Below are 23,367 nucleotides of genomic sequence, written 5' to 3' on the forward strand. Positions count from 1 at the left end.
GCTCGGAGAATGATAGGGGGTCAATATACCTCAATGAAGAGAGTGGCATCCTTAATTAAAAATCAGACCCCTAAGCAGATAATTAGGCCTTAGGCTATTGTAGGCCTAAGTAAGCCGTTGGGGTTCTCCTATGGCTATTTTGTAGCCTACAATGAAAGCACACTGCTTTGCAAGATGGGTTTGAGCTATAAAATGAAATAAAGGTAAAAAAAAAATAAATCAGCAGGCTCTGCCTAATTCTAATCAAACCCCTAATAAATTGTCCCACTTCGGTGTTTGAGGTGGATATGCGTGTCACTAAGAGCTAAACACAACGGCCGCAGGTCTCCCAGCAAATTCCTCACAATATGGTACTAGCTGCACTACTAATGCCAGCAAGCCCAGCCACAAGCAAACAAAAAAAAGGAAAATATAACGCTATTGTAGGCCTAAGTAAGCCGTTGGGGTTCTCCTATGGCTATTTTGTAGCCTACACTGAAAGCACACTGCTTTGCAAGATGAGTTTGAGCTATAAAATGAAATAAAGGTAAAAAAAAAAATCAGCAGACTCTGCCTAATTCTAATCAAACCCCTAATAAATTGTCCCACTTTGGTGTTTGAGGTGTCACTAAGAGCTAAACACAACGGTAGCAAGTCCCCCTGCAAATTCCTCACAATATGGTACTAGCTGCACTACTAGTGCCAGCAAGCCCAGCCACAAGCAAATAAAAAAAAAAAAGTATAACGTTATTGTAGCCCTAAGAAGGGCTGTTGGGTTCTTGTAGAATCACTCCTGCCTAACACTATTCTAATAGAACACCCTAACGCTTTCCCTGACCAGCAGCAGCTCTCTCCCTAGCGGCAATAGATATTGAGAAAGACTTGGCACTCGTATTAGTTGCGTTTGCAAGTTAGTGAGTTTTATTTCACAAGTGTATAAGCGTGGCAATCCAAAACTTTTATACAACGTTTCGGTCTACATACGGACCTTCGTCAGGCACGGATTGCATGGTATATGTTAAGGAAGAGAATGGATAGATTAGGCTTGCGGCGCAATGGCCGCTGCAGCGCTGGAGAGTAGGTAGCGGAGGTCCGCTATGGAGGTCCGCTAGGGGCTAGTCTATTCCAGGGTCACCTGATCTGGCCAGCCAACCACTGCTATTGACGTGTAAGGGTACCACGTCATGCTGGGTGGAGTGCAGAGTCTCCTGGCTTGTGATTGGCTCTGTTTCTGGCCGCCAAAAAGCAAAACGGCGGGAGATGCCATTTTCTCGAGCGGGCGAAGTATTCGTCCGAGCAACGAGCAGTTTCGAGTACGCTAATGCTCGAACGAGCATCAAGCTCGGAAGAGTATGTTCGCTCATCTCTAGTAGTTACTGAACAAACTAAGATTGCAAGTTTTTCGATGTAGAGTCACTCTACAGCAACATTACTCATCATTCATACTGAAGGCAGTACAATATTTGATTGACACCAAAGGGGTACAGTGCAGAGCACATAATGATTTTTTGAACAAACTGCTCAATTCCTACCCCCAAAAAATATTTTATTTTTGAGGGAGTATATTACCACCATGTTGGAGGTACTGTGATGGTGGGAAGACACTATTATATTTTCAAATCAATTGTATAAATAACTAAACACATCCTGTACTGGGGAAGGCTCAACAATGATATACTGATAATGTGGGAAGAGGGTTCCTCCAGTTTGTACAGAACCTGAATGCCAATAATATCGGCATGAAATTTACTCATGAGATCCATGGCACCTGCTTAAACCTTTTGGATTTAACTATCAGTATAGGCACGGATAATAGAGTATAGTGGAAACCCACCTCAACTAATAGCCTCTTACACTGGCAAAGCTGGCATCCCCCAGCTCTGAAAAGAGGGATTCCGGTGTCCCAGTACCTTAGAACAAAAAGGAACTACTCAGAGGATCAGAGTTTTAAGGTCGAATGTGATCTACTATATAGACGTTTCAGCAATCAGGCATACAGGGCATATTCAAAAGCTACTTATACCAATAGAACCTCTCTTACCACTTCACAGAGACCGAGGACTCAAGAAAATATAATACACTGCATAGTTTATAATGCGTATGCAGATAGAATTACTAACATCATGAGACGTTACTGGCCTGGTCGAGTTCCGGGGGAGGAGCATGACGTGTGCAACGTGCTGATGCACGAGGCAACGACGCCGGGCTAAGAACTTACCGGGGGCTGGAACAGCGCCTCTCCGTTGTGGCTGGCCGATATCGGGTGAGCCGGGATCGCAATAGCATGCGCTAAGTCCGGGAGGAGTGCCGCGGGGACGGAGTGGCGGGCACATATCGTTACCGGTGTATGGTGGACCCATTGGAGCCTGCGTCAAGGAGAAACGCCAGGTGGATGTGAACAGGCTGGAGGACGGACCGGGCGAGGAGCAACATTCTGGGTTCTGTTGGGGGAGAACTGTGCTTAAGTGCATAGTGCCTCCCTCACAGTGGAATCGCCGAGGTCAACCACAGCTATTGGATGTGTGCATAGAAAGCCTCCAGGGATCGACACCACCATAAGAACGGTTTGAATTATGCTTTTCGGCTCCAGGGGCGGTAAGATCATGAGATGCTATTTTGTTTCCCTGCCGCACTCTGCTACATAACATCCTAACCCTGCTACATTGTGATAACATTGCTACATTGTGCCTAACCCTACTAACCCGAGTGCCCTATTGAGAACTGGGACATCTTGCATGGAATGTTCGGCGGAGATACTGTGCTATATTGGTCTATATCAACATAGACAACGTTTTGCTGCCGCAATCTTGCTACATAACAGCTTAACCAGGCTACACTGTGATTCGTTTAACCTTACTAATCCGGATGGCCTACTGATAACTGCTATTTCTTACATGGAATGTCTGGCGAAAGTATTGTGTCTTATTGGGCTGTTATAATCTGTTCGGTGCTTTAAGTGTTTGGACATATGTAAAGAAAAGGTTATAGCTCAACTAACAATCAAGGTGATTCTCAACAACGTTGGTGGAGTCAATAAATCAATTGGACGATCAACATAGTCAGCGACTAGGGAATAACCTTTTTTTTTTTTTTTTTTTTTTCTTCTTCTTTGAAAGTTATAAGGATACAGATTGTGATATAAGTCAGTCCTGTAAATATACGTCATTGTAATGCTGCATAACTGCATGAGAGTCTAATACATAGCTACACGACAGACTGATCAACTCCGCCCTTTGTCTAATATACCATCTATGGACATTGTATTCTGGACATTGTATTCTGAATGAATCATAGTTTTTTTTTTTGTTTTTTTCTCATGTGTAAAAGTGTAAGGCCCTTATGTAAATATGGGAAGTAAAAGACAAAATAAAGCAGGAATGAAGAGTAGATTATCAGAGGGGGAGCTTTCACCAGGAGCTAAATCAAAAGAGGGGAAGTTGGATAAATTCCTGCAATCTCCTGGATCAACGACAGATAAGGGGAAAAAGACGGAAGAAAAACGACTGGTGAACCTAGGGAGGAGGAAAGAAAAATGTGCTATGTTATATGATTTTATACTCTTATGACCAAGTTATTCTCGTGGAATGTACGAGGCTTAAACAATATGATTAAGAACAGAGCAGTATTTGACTTGTGTGCCTCGTATCAACCGGATGTAATATGTCTTCAGGAGACCCACCTATTGAAGGAAACGACATATAAGGTGAAGAAGGCCTGGTTGAGTCATTATTTTCATTCGACCTTCTCTGCCTATGCACGAGGAGTTAGTTTAATGATAAATAAACGAACAGGCTTTCACGAATTTATGTCAAAAGTGGATCCGCAGGGTAGATATGTAATTTTGCATTGTTTATTGAATGGACAAGAAGTAGTGTTGGTGGGGATTTATTTGCCTCCATCTGCTCCTGTGGATGTACTTATTGAAGTATGGAACCAGATTGATGAGCTTAATAATATTCCAACATACTGGATGGGCGACTTCAATAAGATGATGAATGAGAACGATAGAGTACGAAAAGGGTCTAGTCAGTCAGAGAACCTTCTCACAAAATTCGGTAGAACAATAGAAGAGCTCGGCCTGCGGGATGTATGGAGGGAGAGGTTCCCGACTAGACAGTGCTATACATGTTATTCTAAAACACACAGCACTCTCTCAAGAATTGATTTAATCCTAGTAAATGAGAGGGAGTACGGTCTCATTGATAAGGTGGATATAGGAGCAAGGGGGCTTTCGGATCACTCCCCCATGTGGTTGCTGTTGACTAGCAGTGATAAGACCGGGATTATATTTTATAAAATCAAGCCTTTCTTGTTTGATTTGGTTAAGGGGGAAAGCAAAATCTGTGAGGATATAGAGATATTCTTGAAGAACTGGAAGGGGGAGCAAGATCAAAGAGTAAGTTGGGACGCATTGAAGGCATATCTGAGGGGCTCGGTGCAGGGTTGTGTGAGTTATTTTAAAAAAAAGGGAAAGGTAAATCTTGCCCAGGCTGAATCGAGGGTATTGGAAATGGAGAAAAAATTTCTAGCAGACCCTACTGAAGGCAACAATAACCAATGGTTAGAGGCTCAGGAATGTTTAAGGCTATTATGCATGGAAAAGGCATCGTTGATATTAAGAGGACAAGCTCGGAGAATGATAGGGGGTCAATATACCTCAATGAAGAGAGTGGCATCCTTAATTAAAAATCAGACCCCTAAGCAGATAATTAGTACCATAAAGGCAAGAGATGGGAAATTATTAAGAACTCAAGTAGATATTCGAAATGAATTTCTGGAATATTTCAAGGATGTTTACTCATCCGAGCTCTGTGTAGGGGTGGGGAAAATTGAAGAGGAGTTGGCTAACATCCCAATGCCAAACATCTCAACGGAAGATGTAGCGATGTTGGACGGTCCAATCTCCCTCTCTGAATTAAGTGATGCATTAAACAATTTATCTAAGGGTAAAGCAGTGGGGTCGGATGGAATTCCCCCAGAGGTGTATGCGCAATTTTCTGACCTGCTCTTGCCGGCCCTGTTAGAGGTATTTAATGCTTCCCATGAAAAAGGTAGGCTACCAGACTCAATGAGAGAAGCCCTTATTACCCTGCTTTTAAAAGAGGGGAAAAACGCTCAAGAGCTTGAAGCATATCGGCCGATCTCCCTGCTGAACACTGATTACAAATTACTGGCAAAAATTCTGGCTAATCGGTTACAGAAGGTTATACCGGGTGTGATACACGAAGACCAGACAGGGTTCATGGCAGGGAGATCGGTCCGTAATAATATTTTAAAAACCTGGTGGAATATACAGACACCATGTGAGATAAAGGGCAAGAGGATGTTGGTCTCATTGGACGCGGTCAAAGCTTTTGACCGCGTCGAATGGGACTATATTTGGGCTGTCCTTAAAAGGATGGGATTTGGCCCTCAGTACATTAGATGGGTCAGAGTCTTATATAGCGGGGCTGTAGCGAGAGTAAGCATTAATGGGAGGGCCTCGGCTCCACTGAGTCTATATAGGGGAACAAGGCAAGGGTGTCCCCTATCCCCCCTGCTGATTAAGAGACGAGGGACTGTTAAGAGGGTTTGTTAGAGGTCCGAACGAGGACAGACTGAATTTATATGCGGACGATATGCTCTTGTTCATGGACCATTCGGGGAACATGCTTCAGTCTGTAATTGATCTCATAGGTGAGCATGGTACCTTGTCTGGTATATTTATTAACTGGAGCAAGTCCTCATATCTTTTGTTGGATGACACTGTTGGAGAAATTCCAAAAACTGGGCAATTGAACAGGGTATCTGAAATGAAGTACCTCGGCATAGTGATTAGCAAGAACTTGAAGGACTATATTAATTTGAATGTGAAGCCCATGTTGAATAAAATAAGACAAAAAATAGGAATATGGAAGAAAATGAATTTGCCAATGGCAGCTAGATTGGTTATTTGTAAAATGGTAATATTGCCTCAGGTATTGTTTGTTTTTCAGAATAGTCCAACAGTAATAATGAAAAAAGGCTTTAGGCTGCTTGAGAATCTCCTGAGGGATCTGGTCTGGGGGGGAAAACGGGCACGAATTAGTCTTAAGAAATTATATGCACCAATTGATAGGGGGGGGTTAGCTCTTCCTGAATTTAATAAATACTTTATTGCTACACAATTACAAAATATTATGGATTGCGACATTATGAAAATTAGGTATGCACTTGGTAGGGATTATGATTTTTTGGAGGGATATAATATATGGAGTGTATTGGAGTCAAGAGTCTTGGCTAAGGAAGAATCTAAGGAACAATATCCACTGTTCACGCTGATGCACTGGGTATGGGAAAAAATTAAATTAGATTTAGGGTGGGAGAGTTTTATAAAAGAAACTCCACTGTGGGGTAACGGGGAGTGGACTCTAGCCCCATTGGATGGGTCAAGGTTTTGGTGTGAAAAAGGGGTGAAATATGTGCACCAGATAGTATACGGGAATAGATTCAAAACATTGGTAGAAATGACACAGGAATTTGAGCTGGAGGATAGGGACTGGTTACTATATGCCCAACTCAGGTTTGCCTTCAATGCGTCTTTAACAAGGGTAGGTTTTAGGGAGACACGACATCCGATCTTACACACAATGAGGTTGCAAAAAAACTCTAAAGGCTTGGTATCAAAATTATGTAAGGGATTGGATAACGATATATTAGAGGGAAATGCACCATATTGTTATGAGAAATGGAAAAAGGACCTACCGGATCTATCAGTAGAGGAATGGAATGATTCATTGTGTATGATAAAACGCTCCACTAAGAACCTATCATATAGGATATCTCAAATATTTTTGGTGCATAGGGTGCACTACACACCAAAAATGTTAAATAAATTCGGTCAATCGGGAAAAGAGAAGTGCCGGAGGTGCGAGCTTGTAGATGCGGATTTAATACATATGATATGGAGGTGCCCAAAATTAGTGCGATATTGGGAAGCCATAATAGAGGGCATCAGAGTGCTCAGTGGTTGTAACGTCCCATATAGTGCTAAAAACTGTATCTTGGGAACAGAAATTGGGCTAATTGGTACAAGAAAAGGTAAACGAGAGGCTATGGAAGGTCTGTTAATGGCACGTAAAATGATATTGTATAATTGGAAAAACAAAGATCCACCTAGGTTTCAAGTGTGGCGAACTAGAATGGACCATATGAGAATAATGGATGCTGATGAAGCTCTTGAGGAGTAAGATGAATTGTTTATGGGAGTAGTGGAATTAGGAAAAGAGAGTATAGACATTGGTTAGCTAGGATTCACCAGTCGCTGGGGGGGGGGGGGGAGTTGTAAAGGGAATATAATAAAAAAAAATGTATATTTATATTTATCTGTGAAAGACCACTAATGTATATTCATAAATAAGCTGTTAAGGATCTCTACAATAAGTGTATATTGGAAACGTACAAAGTTTTGTATCTGACAGAGGATGAATTGTACATTTATTGTTATGTTGTGCTGAATCATAAATAAAAAGAATTTAATATAAAAAAAAACTATCAGTATAGGCACGGATAATAGAGTATACTGGAAACCCACCTCAACTAATAGCCTCTTACACTGGCAAAGCTGGCATCCCCCAGCTCTGAAAAGAGGGATTCCGGTGTCCCAGTACCTTAGAACAAAAAGGAACTACTCAGAGGATCAGAGTTTTAAGGTCGAATGTGATCTACTATATAGACGTTTCAGCAATCAGGCATACAGGGCATATTCAAAAGCTACTTATACCAATAGAACCTCTCTTACCACTTCACAGAGACCGAGGACTCAAGAAAATATAATACACTGCATAGTTTATGATGCGTATGCAGATAGAATTACTAACATCATGAGACGTTACTGGCCTATCTTGAAAACTGACCCAGATGTGGCAGAACGATTGCCTGACTATTCATCGATTACGTATCATAGAGGGAAACCTCTGGGATTCTTTGGTGCATAGCGATTTTGCCCCCAAGAGAGAAACTACTAATTTGTTGAGATCTACCATTACAGACTCTTTCCCGTGTGGGACATGCTGCTTTTGATGATACCTACCACTTGTGAAAAGATTTACAAATGCACATTATCATGAAACATTTCAGATAAAAAACTTTTTCTGCTACAAGAGCACTAATGGGATTTGAGTGGCATAATGTTACTGTCCAATGTCGGGACAACGATCCAAGAATTACGCAGAAGATTTTCTGGACACACCGATATCCCATCATATTTTGAAATACCATGCCGGTGACCCCACCACCCTCCAAGACAAGGTGACTACAACCAAAAGCTTCTACAAATAGAGGCAAGATGGATCCACCGACTAAAAAGTCTTAGTCCAACAGGACTCAATGAAGGTTTTACCTTTACCCCTTTTCTCATTTTAGCCTGTATCTTATAATATTCAACAATGATACTTACCTTATGTACTTATCATTCATCAACAGAGCCACTATCTTGTTTTACTTCACTATTATATCACGGAACACTTTATAATCTTGAATAAAGTGAAGAATCACCAATTCAAATTTGTTCGAGCTAAAAAGAATTCTTCTTAAACCCAACTGCCCCCTGGAGCTTTGACCGATTTCCACCAAATACAATAGCCAGTTATTGTTAAACTAGTTGTATCAGGTATATGTCGCGGAGGTAAAGGAGCTGGAGTAGTCACAGGGATTGTGAGTGTATAAAGAGCTGTTAAGAACTAGCTAGTGTTATGAATTGATGAATAGTTAAAAAGAGGAATCCTCTGTTACAAAGGGGGACCCGTAGCCAGTGTCAACACATGAACAGCCTGGGGACAACCAATGTATGTTCTATATAGTGCTTCTTAATGCGCTTCTAACAGGTTGCTACATTGGCTAAATGGCCTGTGACCTAGGTGTTCGCACTTGTGCTCCAAGTTCATACCATGGGGCAAATTTACTTACCCGGTCCATTCGCGTTCCAGCGGCGGCTTCTCCGCTCTGGATTCGGGTCCGGCCGGGATTTAATAAGGTAGTTCTTCCGCCGTCCACCAGGTGGCGCTGCTGCGCTGAAAGTAAACTCATCGCGCCGGAATGCACCGAGCTGGACCAGGTGAAGGTAAGCGGTCCTTATGCGACACATTTTCGGTTTTTAAATGCGGCGGTTTTTCCGAATACGTCGGGTTTTCGTTCGGCCACGCCCCCCGATTTCCGTCGCGCGCATGCCAGCGCCGATGCGCCACAATCCGATCGCGTGCGCCAAAATCCCGGGGCAATTTAAGTACAAGCGGCGCAAAACGGAAATATTCGGGTAACACGTCGGGAAAACGCGAATCGGGCCCTTAATAAATGACCCCCCATATCTCCGGTTACAGATGACCTCTGAGAACCAGATATCTCATGAAGTGATAATATTATATATCTTATTACATCAATGAGACACTAGCTGTAATACTTCTTTGATTGTGGTTATACCACTCTAGCCATAGCACAATTCCAATTGTGTCTTGAGACTCTACTAATCCTCCATAGACTATAATCACATGAACAATTATCATACATAATAAAAGGATTATACATTATCTGAGCTTTAGTGTGAATATTTACATCTATTTTCTGTCTTCAATAGAGAAATATACTTTCTTTTGTAGCTCCTAGATTGACATATACCCTGATTACAAATAATAATTTACAGTGAGTGGGAATCTCCCTCTGATACATTAGGGGATACCAACCTACAGCTAATACAAGCACTATACAACCATTGTGTTCCTGTTTTTTTTATCATGGGTCAACTTCACTGTGAATTTAAATTTTTACTAATTATCAATAAAAGTTATCTTAACACTTGGATATGGTAATAGAAGGGACTGTTTTCAATAATTTGTTGTAATATTGCGATTAGCCTTCCAAGTTCTGATCCGACCTTGGGTAGTCAACCTGAAGATTATTGCCACATATGGGATATTGCCGTACCGAGGACAACCCGCAGAATGATATTTGGGGTGTTTGTTTAAAGTGGCATGAGTTGGGCACAATATATTTGGCACTAAAGTTGCATATTTAACCCAGATAAATTCTTTGAGGGGTATAAATTCCAAAATGGTGTCACTTCTCGGGAGTTTCTATTGTACTGATACCTCAGGGGCTCTGCGAACATCGCTTGGCAATCCAAATCCAAACTCATGAAAAAGGAGCTCAAAAAGCTACATTGTGCTCTTTCCCTTTTCAGTCCTGCTGTGTGCCCAGACTGTTGATTATTGCCACATGAGGGGTATTGCCGTACTTGGGACAACCCACAGAATTATATTTGTGGTGTTTGTCAAAAGTGGCATAAGTTGGACTAAAATGACATATTTGAGAAAAAAAATGCAATTTTTACTCTGCACCATTTATTTGTATTACATTTTATCCAACATGTTGGGGGTTTAAATGCTGACCACCACCCCAGATAAATTCTTTGAGGGTTGTAGATTACAATATGGTGTCACCTCTCACAGTTTCCCTTGTACTGGTACCTCAGGGGCTCTGTGAACATGACAAGGCACTCCAAATCCAAACTTGTGAAAGCGGAACTCCAAAAGGTAACACTTGCTCCTTCCCCTCTCAGCTCTGCTGTGTGCCCAGCCTGTCGATTATTACCACATATGGGGTATTGCCATGCTTGGGACAACCAACAGAATGATAATTGGGGTGTTTGTGTAAAGTGGTATGAATTGGGCACAATATATTTGGCACTAAAATGGCATATTTGAAAAATGCAATTTTTACTCTGCACCATTTAGTTTGTATTACATTTGGGCTTGCATGTTGGGGGTTAACATGCTTACCACAAACCAAAATAAATTCTTTGAGGAGTATAGTTTCCAAAATGGTGACACTTCTTGGAGGTTTCTTTTGTTTTGGTACATCAGGTACTCTGCGAACATGACATGGCACTCCAAATCCAAACTTGTAAAAAACGCAACTCAAATAGCTAATTTTTGATCCTTCACTTCTCGGCCCTGCTGTGTGCTCAGCCTGTCAATTATTGCCACACATATGGCATTGCCATACTGGCATAAGTTCGACATTAAAATGGCATATTTGAAAAAAAATACAATTTTTACTCTGCACCATTTACTTTGTATTAAATTTTGGACAGCTGTGCAGCGAAACACCAGTTGACATCCAGATGTCAGGTATTGCAATACTCGGAAGAAGCAGGGCAAAAATTTGGGGATGTATTTTTACCTCTAATACCTTCTGAATGTGTATATTTTAGGGGTAAATGAGAATATTCTTATACAAAAATTGAAATGTTAACATTTCCAATCCAATTTTGTTTTATTCCTGAGACAGCATTAAAGGGTTAACAGGCTTTCCAAATGTTGATATGAATAGTTTGAGATGTTAAGTTCATTAAATGGTGTTACTTGTGTATAGTACATAATCCTTTGTAGGGCACTTGCAAACTTGGTAACCAAAAATTTTGTGTTTTTCAAATCTTTTCAAAATCTGAGAAATTGCTAATAAAACTATAGACCTTCTAACATCCTTAAAAAAAGAAAACGCCAAAGAAATATGGAACTACAAAGAAGACAAATGCTATGCAATACACGTGGAATGGGAGATCTCGTCAGTCACGGTGCTGCGATATCCAGAAGCCACACATAGATATATGTCTTTTACACCTGAGGAAGGCTCCAGACCGGGGCCGAAACGCGTAGTGATTCAATAAAAACAGTTAAAAGTCTACCTATAGTCTACAAGTGGCTTCTGGATATCGCAGCGCCGTGACTGACGAGATCTCCCATTCCACGTGTATTGCATTGTATCGGCTTGTTGGTCCATCTTCCTGGGAGAACGGACAAAAACCTGTATCTCGTGGCTGTCAGCGTCTCCCGATGCCCAAAAACATCTAAAAACATCTAAGAGCATAACTGCTCGTTGATACGCTCAGACTCTTCCAAATACCAGGTGAGAGTCATTATCTTTTTTCCTATCACTGTCATATCAAAGAAACACTTGAGTCTTTTGCGCTTTTGTCTCTTCTCTGTTCTTTGATCCTCCTACCCCCCCTGCCCCCCCGAGAGGAAACACTCGGACCCAGCATCTACCCAAAGAGGACAAATGATAAAAGATTTCTACACAAAAAAAGATTAGTGTTATGACTTTTTGTCAAAAAAGTGGAACATTTGGAACTTTTAAACTTGTGAATTTTTTCCAATTTTTCCTAAATGATTGAATTTTTGCCCCCCAAAAACTAACTGATCAGAGAAATTATACTACTCCCATAAACTACAATGTCTCACGAGAAAACAATCTCAAAATCACAGGGATATGTTTAAGTATTGAAAAGTTATTACCAGAGGAAGACACAGTGGTCAAATGTTTAAAAACGGGCAGAGCCTTAAAAACAACACTCTAGGAGCTGCTTACTAAAGTAAGCAGCTCCTAGGGCTTCCCCAGTATTAGCAGTGTTAAACTGCTAGCTTTATCTAGCCTTCTGATAAAGCTAGCAAACACTGCACTGCCCTACCCTCAGAACGCCAGACCGAGCTTACATCGGTCTGGCATATTCATGAGGGGAGCAAAACCTGGCAGTCACCGCTGGCCTATGGTGTGAGGGGGGTGGGGGGGGGGGTCCAGGGAAGAAGCAGAGTAGGGGTAGCACCTCGGACCGATGTAAGCTTGGTCCGCCTTCTATGGCTATGGCAGTGCAGTGTTCGCCATCTCTATCGGAAGGTTCCAATAAAGCTAGCAGTTTAACACTGCTAATACTGGGGTAGCACTGGGAGTTGCTAGAGCATTTTTTTTTAAAGTGTGACAGGTCTGTAGAAACAGACTAAAGGGGTTAAAAGAAATTTGTATTTTCTACGACATTTATTTTTATTTTTGATTCTAGGAACATGCAAGACTCCCCAACAGCCAAATGCACGATTCACACCAAGCAAAAATGAATATGAAATTGGAGAATATTTGCAGTATGAATGTGATAAGGGTTATATGACACAAAGCAGAAATCTATTAGGCATAGCTGAGTGTCTTAATGAAAGATGGTCTGAAACGCCTCACTGCATAGGTAAGTCTTAAATATCTATGTTTGGTTCCCCGGGAACACTAGGTTTTGTGGCACTAGGGTTGGCTGGAACTTCTGTTGATGATACAAGTGACATTGCGCAGGTCCGAGTATCCCAGTTTCTGTGCAACCTTTTAATATGGTGCAAATCTTCAGTAATTTACAATTACATGGGGTTAACCTTTAGAAGTACTACAATGTGACTGTGCCATGGTGAGAACTAATGTGGAACACCATGATGTACAGTCATGATGCGGTGCTTGCACATGCTCAGCAACTAAGCCCCTACAATTGGAGCATATACCCACAGTTAGGCTCCTTAACCAAAGACTGCAGTTGGTTTTAACACTGATTGTGGCAGTTTAACCTCTTAAACTTGTGTAACAAATTTTAAACGAACAGAGGTTTCAGCTGTGATGACATGCTTACTGGGGTGAAGACCCCAGATCTGTCAATGTTAACCCTATGCGGGGTCCTGTTTGAAGTAGGACCTAATAAAGAGTTTGTCAACTTTCTGCACCATTACCATAGTTTATTAACCAAACACATATATACCAATGACTAGTCCGCATATATAAATATTTACCAGCAATAAATAAACAGCACATAAAAATATCCTGCCCATATACATATATACCTAAAATTAATAAGTCAAGCATAAATGTGTATCAGCAACAAATAACCACAGATAAATATATAGCAGCTTTAAATGTACTGCACATCTCGGCTGCACTCAGGCACAGATATCACTTACTGTTAGGTTGCCGCTTTTCCTTATGTGTCTTTGCTGGACAGTTGCCAATCCTTCTCCATCGGGTAGAGAATGTCATGGAAACTACTCCCAGACGTGACTGATCACTGCAGAATTTGCCACCCTGGTAATTGTGGCCTCTGGACAACATCTTCACAATGTGCACCCTGCATATACAAATACACTAAGACCTCTCAATATATAATCTATACTACTGTATACTTCCCCCTCATTAAACACCAGCAAATCCTAATTAATTAAGATAGCAGAGCACCTCCAGTATAATATGTAGCCCCAGCACATTTGCCCCACTCCAGCAGATGCCTATTAGTATATAGATAGCCCCCACACACGACCAGAAGTATACAGGTAGCCCCCACAAGTGCCTAGCAGTATGCAGGTAGCCCCCATAAGTGCCCAGCAGTATACAGGTAGCACCAACACATGCACAGCAGTACATAGTAGCCCCCACACATGCCAAGCAGTATACAGGTAGCCCCCAAACATGCCCAAAAGTATATAGGTAGCCCACACACATGCCCAGCAGGATACAGGTAACCCTCAAACGTGTCCAGCAGTTTACATGTAACCTCCACACATGCTCAGGAGTATATAGTAGCCCTCCACACATGCCCATGAGTCCTCTCTATGACCTAGGTGCCTTCGCCTAAGCCAGTGATGGCGAACCTTTTGGAGACAGAGTGCCCAAACTACAACATTTATACATCGCAAAGTGCCAACATGCCAATTTAGGTAGTAACTTATTTATCCCTGCTGTATCACAGGTTTTAATTGTATTGGCGTCCTGAGTTCACCAATGCAATAGAAAGGTAATGGGGAAATTGGGATTGTAGCTTCCCTCCAGAGTCCCCTGAAGAGGAAGAATCAGGGGACCCAGAGCAGGAGCTCCAACGTTAATCCATCTCTGTCCACACTTTCCCGCTCCTCCTGTGGTCCTGACAGCCAAGGATGTTGCTTTAAAATGGCGCTGAGCATTGCATGTGGTCCTGGACCACAAGAGGAAGCTTTGAGTCCTGTCTGGCAAAATCTCTGTTGGTGTGAAGGTCTCGGTTCCCACAATAAAGGCTCTGAGTGCCACCTCTGGCACCCGTGCCATAGGTTCGCCACCACTGGCCTAAGCAATAGCGCCAGCACCAGGGCCGGACAATAACTGTTTGTTATGTATTCATAATGCCTTTGTCTATTAAGATAATCCATTATTTAATCAGCTTAGTGAGTACTGCAAAACAAATCCCAACAAAATTTGTAAAAATGCCTTGTTTAGGTCTTCAAAATAAACTCCAGGTAAATGAACCAAAAAGTTGCACACACCCCCGAATAGTACCAATAAAAATAGCAGCTTTTCACATGAAAAAAAATGGATGTGGATGTGTGACTCTCACACTGGTGGAACTACAAAATATCAAGAGGTCAAGAAGAAGCCTTGATTATCTATTTAGACAGGGGAACATCTCACTGAAAAAATGGACATGCTTAGATAAAACGTAACTTTTATTATGACGTCTATGAATAACATTGGAAAGGACAAAACCAATTGTTTTTCAGATTAAATCAAATCAAAAGACGAGGGGGCACTGTCTCCGTTTGGAGAAATCAAGGTTTAATCACCGGAGACGACAGGGCTTTTTTACTATGAGAACGGTCAATCTGTGGAATAGCCCGCCTCAGGCGCTGGTCACAGCAGGGACAGTAGAGAGCTTCAAGAAGGGTCTAGATGCCTTTTTACACCTAAATAACATTGATGGTTATGTCATATAGAATTGTTTCCCCTAAATCCCTTCCTCATCCAATCCCTTCCCTTCCTTGGATGGACAAGTGACTTTTTTCAACCGTATAAACTATGAAACTATGAAATTAAAAATAAGCCATCACTCTGCATTCTCTGCCATGGCTGGTTAAAAAATAGTGGAAAAATTTGTCAGTAGGCCAAATCCTTATCTCAACACTAGGTGTTGTGAAGGTGAAAAGACAGACACCTATTCCCGGTGATATGGCAGGGACAAGGATTAATGAGGTGATGTACACTCAATTTTTCTTATTCCACTATTGCAACATTGTTTGTGCACTGTTGTCAGGAGTGCTTTTAGTCACTCAATAGTGTATGCCAACTTCTTTTGCTGATGCACACTCAGTACAGCTATGCTCTTGTCTAATAATGCTAGGATGCACAATGGCGAGTGGTGAAATAATGTGTGATAGTCTATCCAATTCCCTATCTCACCACTAGGTGTTATGCACGTAGATGCATGAAAGATGATATAGTATTATGCTCTGGTTACATTGAGCTAACTTCACAATGCAGAACTTTCGGACATTAATCTTTAAGTATATGTAACGGCGAGGCATCAGTGATTTTGATGCTTCGGTTGCGTCTGGAGTATGGGAGATAATGGATGAAGATACATACCCTCTCGCCTCAGCTATTCTCTAATGTACGATCCATCAGGTTGACATCCCGATACAAACTCCGCCCACCCTCCCCGTGGATTGGTTGCTCTGCCCGAAGCAATGGGCCAATCGAGCGGCATCCCTCGGCGGGAATGCGCGTAGGGGCGGGATTTGTCTCCCTTTAAATCTTGGCGTCTTAGTGCCGCAACTCGCAGTTGACTATTTCACCGGAGGCGCCCACCATCAGGACGCTGGCGTACTGTTTGTTATTTTGTTGAGCTACCTGCTCTCTGTCTAAGTGTGCATCAACACTAGTATGCGACACAAACTAATGGGAGACGTTACATACCCTTGTAAGCATTAAACTCCCTACTGTAGGGCACATATGTTCGACATACACTTTATGTCCCCTTATGTAAGAGGCTGAGTAATGCTTTAGAGTAGAGATGAGCGAACACACTCATCCGAGCTTGATGCTCTTTCGAGCATTAGCATACTCAAAACTGCTCGTTGCTCGGACGAATATTTCGCCAGCTTGAGAAAATGGCATCTCCCGCCGTTTCGATTTTTGGCGGCCAGAAACAGAGCCAATCACAAGCCAGGAGACTCTGCACTCCACCCAGCATGACGTGGTACACTTACACGTTAATAGCAGTTTTGGCTGGCCTGAACAGGTGACCCTGGAATAGACTAGCCCCTGCCTGCGCTGCTCGGATCATTCTCTGTCTGGATGCCGTTAGGGAGAGAGTTGCTGCTGCTGCAGAGATAACGTTAGGGTGTTATATTAGCTTACTGTTAGGCAGGAGTGAGTCTACAAGAACCCAACAGCCCTTGTTAGGGCAAGAATATATTTTTTTTTTGTTTGCTTGTGGCTGGGCTTGCTGGCACTAGTAGTGCAGCTAGTACCATATTGTGACGAATTTGCAGGGAGACTTGCGAACGTTCTATTTAGCTCTTAGTGACACACATATCCATCTCAAACACCTTAGTGGGACAATTTATTAGGGGTTTGATTGAATTAGGCACAGTCTGCTTTTTCTTTTTTTTTTAACTTTTCTTTCTTTTTTATAACTCAAAGTCATCAGGCACAGCACAAAATCCAGTTGTGTGCTGTCAGTGTAGGCTAGAAACTAGCCATACTAGAACCCAACAGGCCTTCTTAGGGCTACAATAGCGTTATATATTTTATTTTTTGTTGATTTGCTTGTGGCTGGCCTTGCTGGCACTAGCAGTGCAGCTAGTACCATACTGGGGGTAATTTACTAAGGGCCCGATTTGCGTTTTCCCGACGTGTTACCCGAATATTTCCAATTTGCGCCGATTTCCCCTGAATTGCCCCGGGATTTTGGAGCACTCGATCGGATTGTGGCGCATCCGCGCTGGCATGCACGCGACGGAAATCGGGGGGCGTGGCTGAACGAAAACCCAACGGATTCGGAAAAAACGCCACATTTTAAAAAAAAATGTGTCGCAAAAATTGCACTTACCTTCACTCAGCCCGGCTCGGTGTATTCCAATGCGTTCAGATGCTCTTCAGCGCAGCAGCACCACCTGGTGGACGTCGGAGGAACTACCTTAATAAATCCCCGCCAAACCCGAATCCACCGCAGAGAACGCGCCGCTGGATCGCGAATGGGCCGGGTAAGTAAATCTGCCCCACTGTGACGAATTTGCAGGGAGTCTTGCGAACGTTCAGTTTAGCTCTTAGTGACACACATATCTATTTCAAACACCTAAGTGGGACAATTTATTAGGGGTTTGATTGAATTAGGCCCAGTCTGCTTTTTCATAGTATCATAGTATATAAGGCTGGAAAAAGACGCAAGTCCATCAAGTCCAACCTTTAAGAATTAAATAAGTGTTTTATCCTCATAACCCGTGATATTTTTTCTCTCCAGAAAGGCATCCAGGCCTCTCTTGAACATGTACATAGAGTCCACCATAACAACCTCCTGCGGCAGAGAGTTCCATAGTCCCACTGCTCGTACAGTAAAGAACCTTTGTCTATGTTGATGGTGTTTTCTATGTTTTCTTTTCTTTTTTTTTTTTTTCAAAACTAAGTCATCAGGCACAGCACAAAATCCTGTTGTGTGCTGTCAGTGTAGGTTAGAAACTAGCCATAGCAATAGGATAGCAATGTTTTGTTAAAAAAACAAAAACAGAAAAAAAATTTACAGTTTACACTGAAAATGCTGAATCCGAGGGCTAGGGGTAGAGGACGAGGGCGTGGGCGTCCAACTACTGCAGGGGTCAGAGGCCGTGGTCCTGGGCGGGGTGAGACACCACCTGCTGATGAGGGAGCTGGGGAACACCGCAGAGCTATACTCCCTATGTTCATGTCTCAAGTTACTGGGACCCGTGGTAGAGCACTGTTGAGGCCAGAACAGTGCGAACAGGTGATGTCGTGGATTGCGGACAATGCTTCTAGCCATTTGTCCACCAGTCAGTCTTCCACGCAGTCCACCCATGTCACCGAAAGCAGCACTCCTCCAGCTCCTCCACCTCAGCCTCCTTCCTCCCAGTCTGCCCCCTCCCAGGAAAATTTGGCATTTGAACCGGCATACTCTGAGAAACTGTTTTCTGGACCCTTCCCAGAGTCACAAACCACTTGTCCGGTTGCTGCTGAGCTCTTTTCCGATGCCCCGGTTTTCCACCGGTCGCAGTCTGTGGGTGATGATGACATTGTTGATGTAGTGGAAGAAGTGTGTAAAGAGGTGTCGGACGATGAGAACACACGGTTGTCAGACAGTGGTGAAGTTGTTGTCAGGCAGGAAGTCCGAGGGGGCAGCAGACTGAGGGATCGGAGGATGATGAGGTGACAGACCCAAGCTGGGTTGATAGGCCGGGTGAACACAGTGCTTCTGGGACGGAGGCGAGTCCTTGACGAGAACAGGTTGGAAGAGGCAGTGGTGGGGCCAGACGGAGAGGCAGGGCCAGAGGTGGTGCATTAGCGCCAAATGTTTCACGTAGGGAAGCTCCTGTGGCGAGGGCTAGATTTTCGGAAGTCTGGAGGTTCTTTAAAGAAACACCGGATGACCGACAGACTGTGGTGTGCAACCTGTGCCACGCCAGGATCAGCAGGGGTTCCACCACTACCAGCTTAACCACCACCAGTATGCGCAGGCATATGAATGCTGAACACCCCACTCAATTCAACCAAGGCCGTTCACCTCCGGCCGGGCACACCACTGCTCCTTCCCCTGTGTCATCTGCTGCCTCTGCTAGTCAGCCCCCTGCCCAGGCCCCCAGCCCAAACACCTCCCGTGCGAAAACCACACCTTCGCCTCCACGATCCTCCACAGCATCCACCAATGTCTCCATGCGCAGCGTTCAGATCTCCATACCCCAGAAACTGGAGCGCAAGAGGAAGTACAGTGCAACCCACCCACACGCCCAAGCCCTCAACGTCCACATCTCCTAATTACTCAGCCTAGAGATGCTGCCCTATAGGCTGGAAGAGACCGAGGCCTTTCGCAACCTCATGGCGGCGGCCGCCTCTCGGTATTCGGTCCCCAGGCGCCACTACTTTTCCCGATGTGCCGCCCCAGCCCTGCACCAGCACGTGTCAGACAACATCATCTGTGCCCTGACCAATGCCGTTTCTGACAAGGTCCACCTGACCACGGACACGTGGACGAGTGCTGCCGGGCAGGGCCGCTATATATCGCTGACTGCACATTGGGTTAACTTGGTGGAGGCTGGGATCGAGTCTGACCCTAGGACTGCTCATATACTGCCGACGTCAAGGATTGCGGGGCCTACCTCGGTCCAGGTCTCTCAGGCCTACTATGCCTCCTCTTCCTCCCACCCTTCCTCCACCTCCTCCTCCGAATTACCATCCGTGGGCATGGCATCATCAGTCGGAAGCTCTAGGCACAGCAGCAGTGCCGTCGCTAAGCGACAGCAGGCGGTGCTAAAACTGCTGAGCCTCGGCGACAAAAGGCACACCGCCCAAGAGCTATTACAGGGCGCAGACTGATCTGCGGCTGGCACCGCTGAACCTGAAGCCAGGCATGGTTGTGTGTGACAACGGCCGTAACCTGGTGGCGGCTCTGCAACTCGGCAGACTGACACATGTGCCATGCCTGGCCCATGTGTTAAATCTCATAGTTCAGCGGTTCCTCAAGACATACCCCAATCTGTCTGATTTGCTCACGAAAGTGCGCCGCATCTGTGCGCATTTCAGGAAGTCCAGCACAGATGCTGCCACTCTCAGGGCAGCGCAGCGCCGCCTCCAACTGCCTGCTCACCGACTGTTGGGCGACGTGCCCACGAGGTGGAATTCAACATTAACCATGTTATCCAGAGTTTACCAGCAGCCCAGAGCGATTGTAGACTGCCAGATGTCAACTTCCACCAGAACTGGTAGTCAGGTCAGTCAGCTTCCTCAAGTCTACAATGAGGAGTGGACGTGGATGTCTGATATCTGTCAGGTGCTGAGTAACTTTGAGGAGTCAACACAGATGGTCAGTGGCGATGCCGCCATCATCAGCCTCACCATCCCGCTGCTTGGCCTGTTGAAAAACTCTGGTCAGCATGAAGTCAGAAGCTTTGCGCTCGTCACAAGAGAAGGGGGAAGATGATTCCCTTGTTGATATCCAAAGCACCCTCAGGTCTGTTTCTCAGCGCATATCGGAGGAGGTGGAGGAGGATGAGGAGGAAGAGGAGGCGAATGTTGGCGAGACAGAAGAGGGGAGCATTGCTCAGTCCTTTACTGTTCAGCGTGTATGGGCAGAAGAAGAGGAATTGGAGGAGGAGGAAATGGACAGTCAGGCCAGTGAGGGGAGTGAATTCTGGCGAGTTGGGACTCAGGCGCATATGGCAGATTTCATGCTAGGCTGCGTATCCCGTGACCATCGTGTTCAAAGAATTTATTCTTGGTATTCACTCTCCTGGACACACGGTACAAGCAAAATCTTTTCACTCTCATCCCTGGAGAGGAAAGGAGTGTGAGAATGCATGAATACCAGCAGGCCCTGGTGCACAAGCTGAAACAGTATTTCCCTTCTGACAGCGCTAGCGGCAGAGGGCGTACTTCTGCGGGACAAGTAGCGAGGGAGAGTAGGTGAGCAGGCAGCTTGTCCAGCACTGGCAGGGGTACGCTTTACAAGGCCTTTGCCAGTTTTATGTCACCCCAGCAAGACACTGTCACCTGTCCCCAGTCTTAGCAGAGTAGGGCTGATCTTTACAGAAAGATGGTGAGGGAGTATGTAGCTGACCATACCATCGTCCTAAATGATCACACAGCTCCCTACAACTACTGGGTTTCAAAGCTGGGCATGTGGCATGAACTGGCGCTGTACGCCTTGGAGGTTCTTGCCTGCACTGCCGCTAGCGTGTTGTCTGAGCGGGTTTTCATTGCAGCTGGTGGCATCCTCACCGATAAGCGTACACGCCTGTCGACTGACAGCGCTGATGGGCTGATGCTTATTTAAGATGAATAAAGCCTGCATTTTTCTCAGGATTTCCATTCTCCACCAGGTGAAAGAAGCTCAACCTGAATAATGTATGCACTCCTCCTCCTCATTTTCCTCCTTCTTCTCCTCTTTGTACACTAAAGCAGAGGAAACTGGCTATTTTTTGCCAGGGCCAACTGGCTCTAGCTATAGTACTCTATGTATTTCATTTTTCTGGAGGGCCACCTAACCGGTCCTCTGTTTTAAACAATTTTTGGGAGTGCCACATACAGGCACTCAATCTATTTAATTTTTCTGGAGGACCACCTACCTGCTCCTCTGGTTTGAAAACTTTTTTGGACTGCCACATACAGGCACTATCCAAATTTAATTGTCTCCATAGCAGCCTCCACATGTTGTCTCCATTACTACCTCCACACATCTATATAGCTGCCTCCCAAAGTCGCCCATATAGCTGCCTCCATACATCGTCCCCTTATCAAACGAGCTGTGTCAGGTAGAATTTTGGGTTGTTTTCATGGCTTCCACATCAAACTTGTTAACTTTGTCGCCACCCTGCTGTGTAATCCACAAAATATACTGGCAAACTTTTATCATTTACTGATATTATTTCAGCGCTTCGTGCGCATCTGTTTACATTCTCCTCACCCACCATAACCAAGCCAATTACTTATAAGAACAGTACTACACTTGATCTTATACAAAAGGTTCTTAGAAGTGCTGTTTGTAGCCCCCGCCTGCTTTGAAAATTATAATGTTTTCAAAGTAAACGCTTCTGGCCCCCAGGCCCATTTTCAGTGGGGAGGAGCCGAGAGACAGGGGCTTGGACAGGCGAAAGCTCGCCTGGCAGCGGACCACCAGCCCCATCCCAAGATTAGGCAGCCTCAGAGGCATCCATGCATACTGCCCCGGCTGTTTCCTGTCCATTTCGCCTCCACGATCCTCCACAGCGTCCACCAATGTCTCCATGCGCAACTTTCAACTCTCTATACCCCAGACGCTGGAGCGCGAGAGGATATACAGCACATCATCCCCTTATCAAACAAGCTGTGTCAGGCAGAATTTTCAGGTGTTTCACCAGATACACAATGGAATTCGGCGCATCTGTCGCCGCCATGCTGGAGACCTGAAGTTTTTAATCATAGCAGCGCAATATGGATGCCCCATACTGTCACTCTTAATCATGGAAGTCGTCTCCATGGCTGCCTCCACATGTCGTCCCCTTATCAAACGAGCTGTGTCAGGCTCATTTTTCGGGTGTTTCACCAGATACGTTATGGAACTTGGTCACTATGTCGCCACCATGCTGTGTTATCGACTAAATATACCGTCAACCTTTTGTTCACAGAGGAAATCATTTCAGCGTTTCTTGCTCACCTCCTTTGTTTCCTTTCTGCCACCCATTGGTTTGAAGCCTGCGTCCATTTGGGGTATGTCGCCATGCCACTCTCTAGCCTGCCGCTGCTGCCGCTGCCTCTGCATGCCGTCTTCTATAGTGTCAGGGTCAATTATTGGATGTTTTAGATGCTATCTAGCCTCATTCGGTCACTCTGTCATGGCCATGCTGTTGCCCCTAATTTTGTCATAATGGTGCGATTAAGCAGCCTCAGAGGCATCCATCCATGCTTCCCCTGCTGTTTCCTGTCCATTTCCGTGGTTTTTCCATCATTTTCTGAGGTTTCCAGGTGTTTGGCCAAGCTTCCCTGTGCAGACCTTGGTCCCCTTGAAAAATGCTCGAGTCTCCCATTGACTTCAATGGGGTTCATTATTCGAGAAGCATCGGGAAAAGT

General features: G+C 44.4%; 1 protein-coding gene and 1 long non-coding RNA gene across 6 annotated transcripts in view; one reads left to right on the top strand and one right to left on the bottom strand.

Moving 5' to 3' along the window:
• The window catches only part of LOC140105137 (complement factor H-related protein 5-like), a 307,689-nt gene that overhangs the window by 152,382 nt on the left and 131,940 nt on the right, over positions 1 to 23,367 (top strand). For all 4 annotated transcript variants that reach the window (XM_072129066.1, XM_072129065.1, XM_072129064.1 and 1 more), the window contains one exon: positions 12,827 to 13,003. In XM_072129066.1, the coding sequence (XP_071985167.1) occupies positions 12,827 to 13,003 (177 nt within the window). The remainder of the gene's footprint in view (positions 1 to 12,826; positions 13,004 to 23,367) is intronic.
• The window catches only part of LOC140105148 (uncharacterized), a 94,832-nt gene that overhangs the window by 28,855 nt on the left and 42,610 nt on the right, over positions 1 to 23,367 (bottom strand). The window lies entirely within an intron of this gene.

The sequence above is a fragment of the Engystomops pustulosus genome, chromosome 10, assembly GCF_040894005.1.
Source record: "Engystomops pustulosus chromosome 10, aEngPut4.maternal, whole genome shotgun sequence".
Taxonomy (NCBI): Eukaryota; Metazoa; Chordata; class Amphibia; order Anura; family Leptodactylidae; genus Engystomops; species Engystomops pustulosus.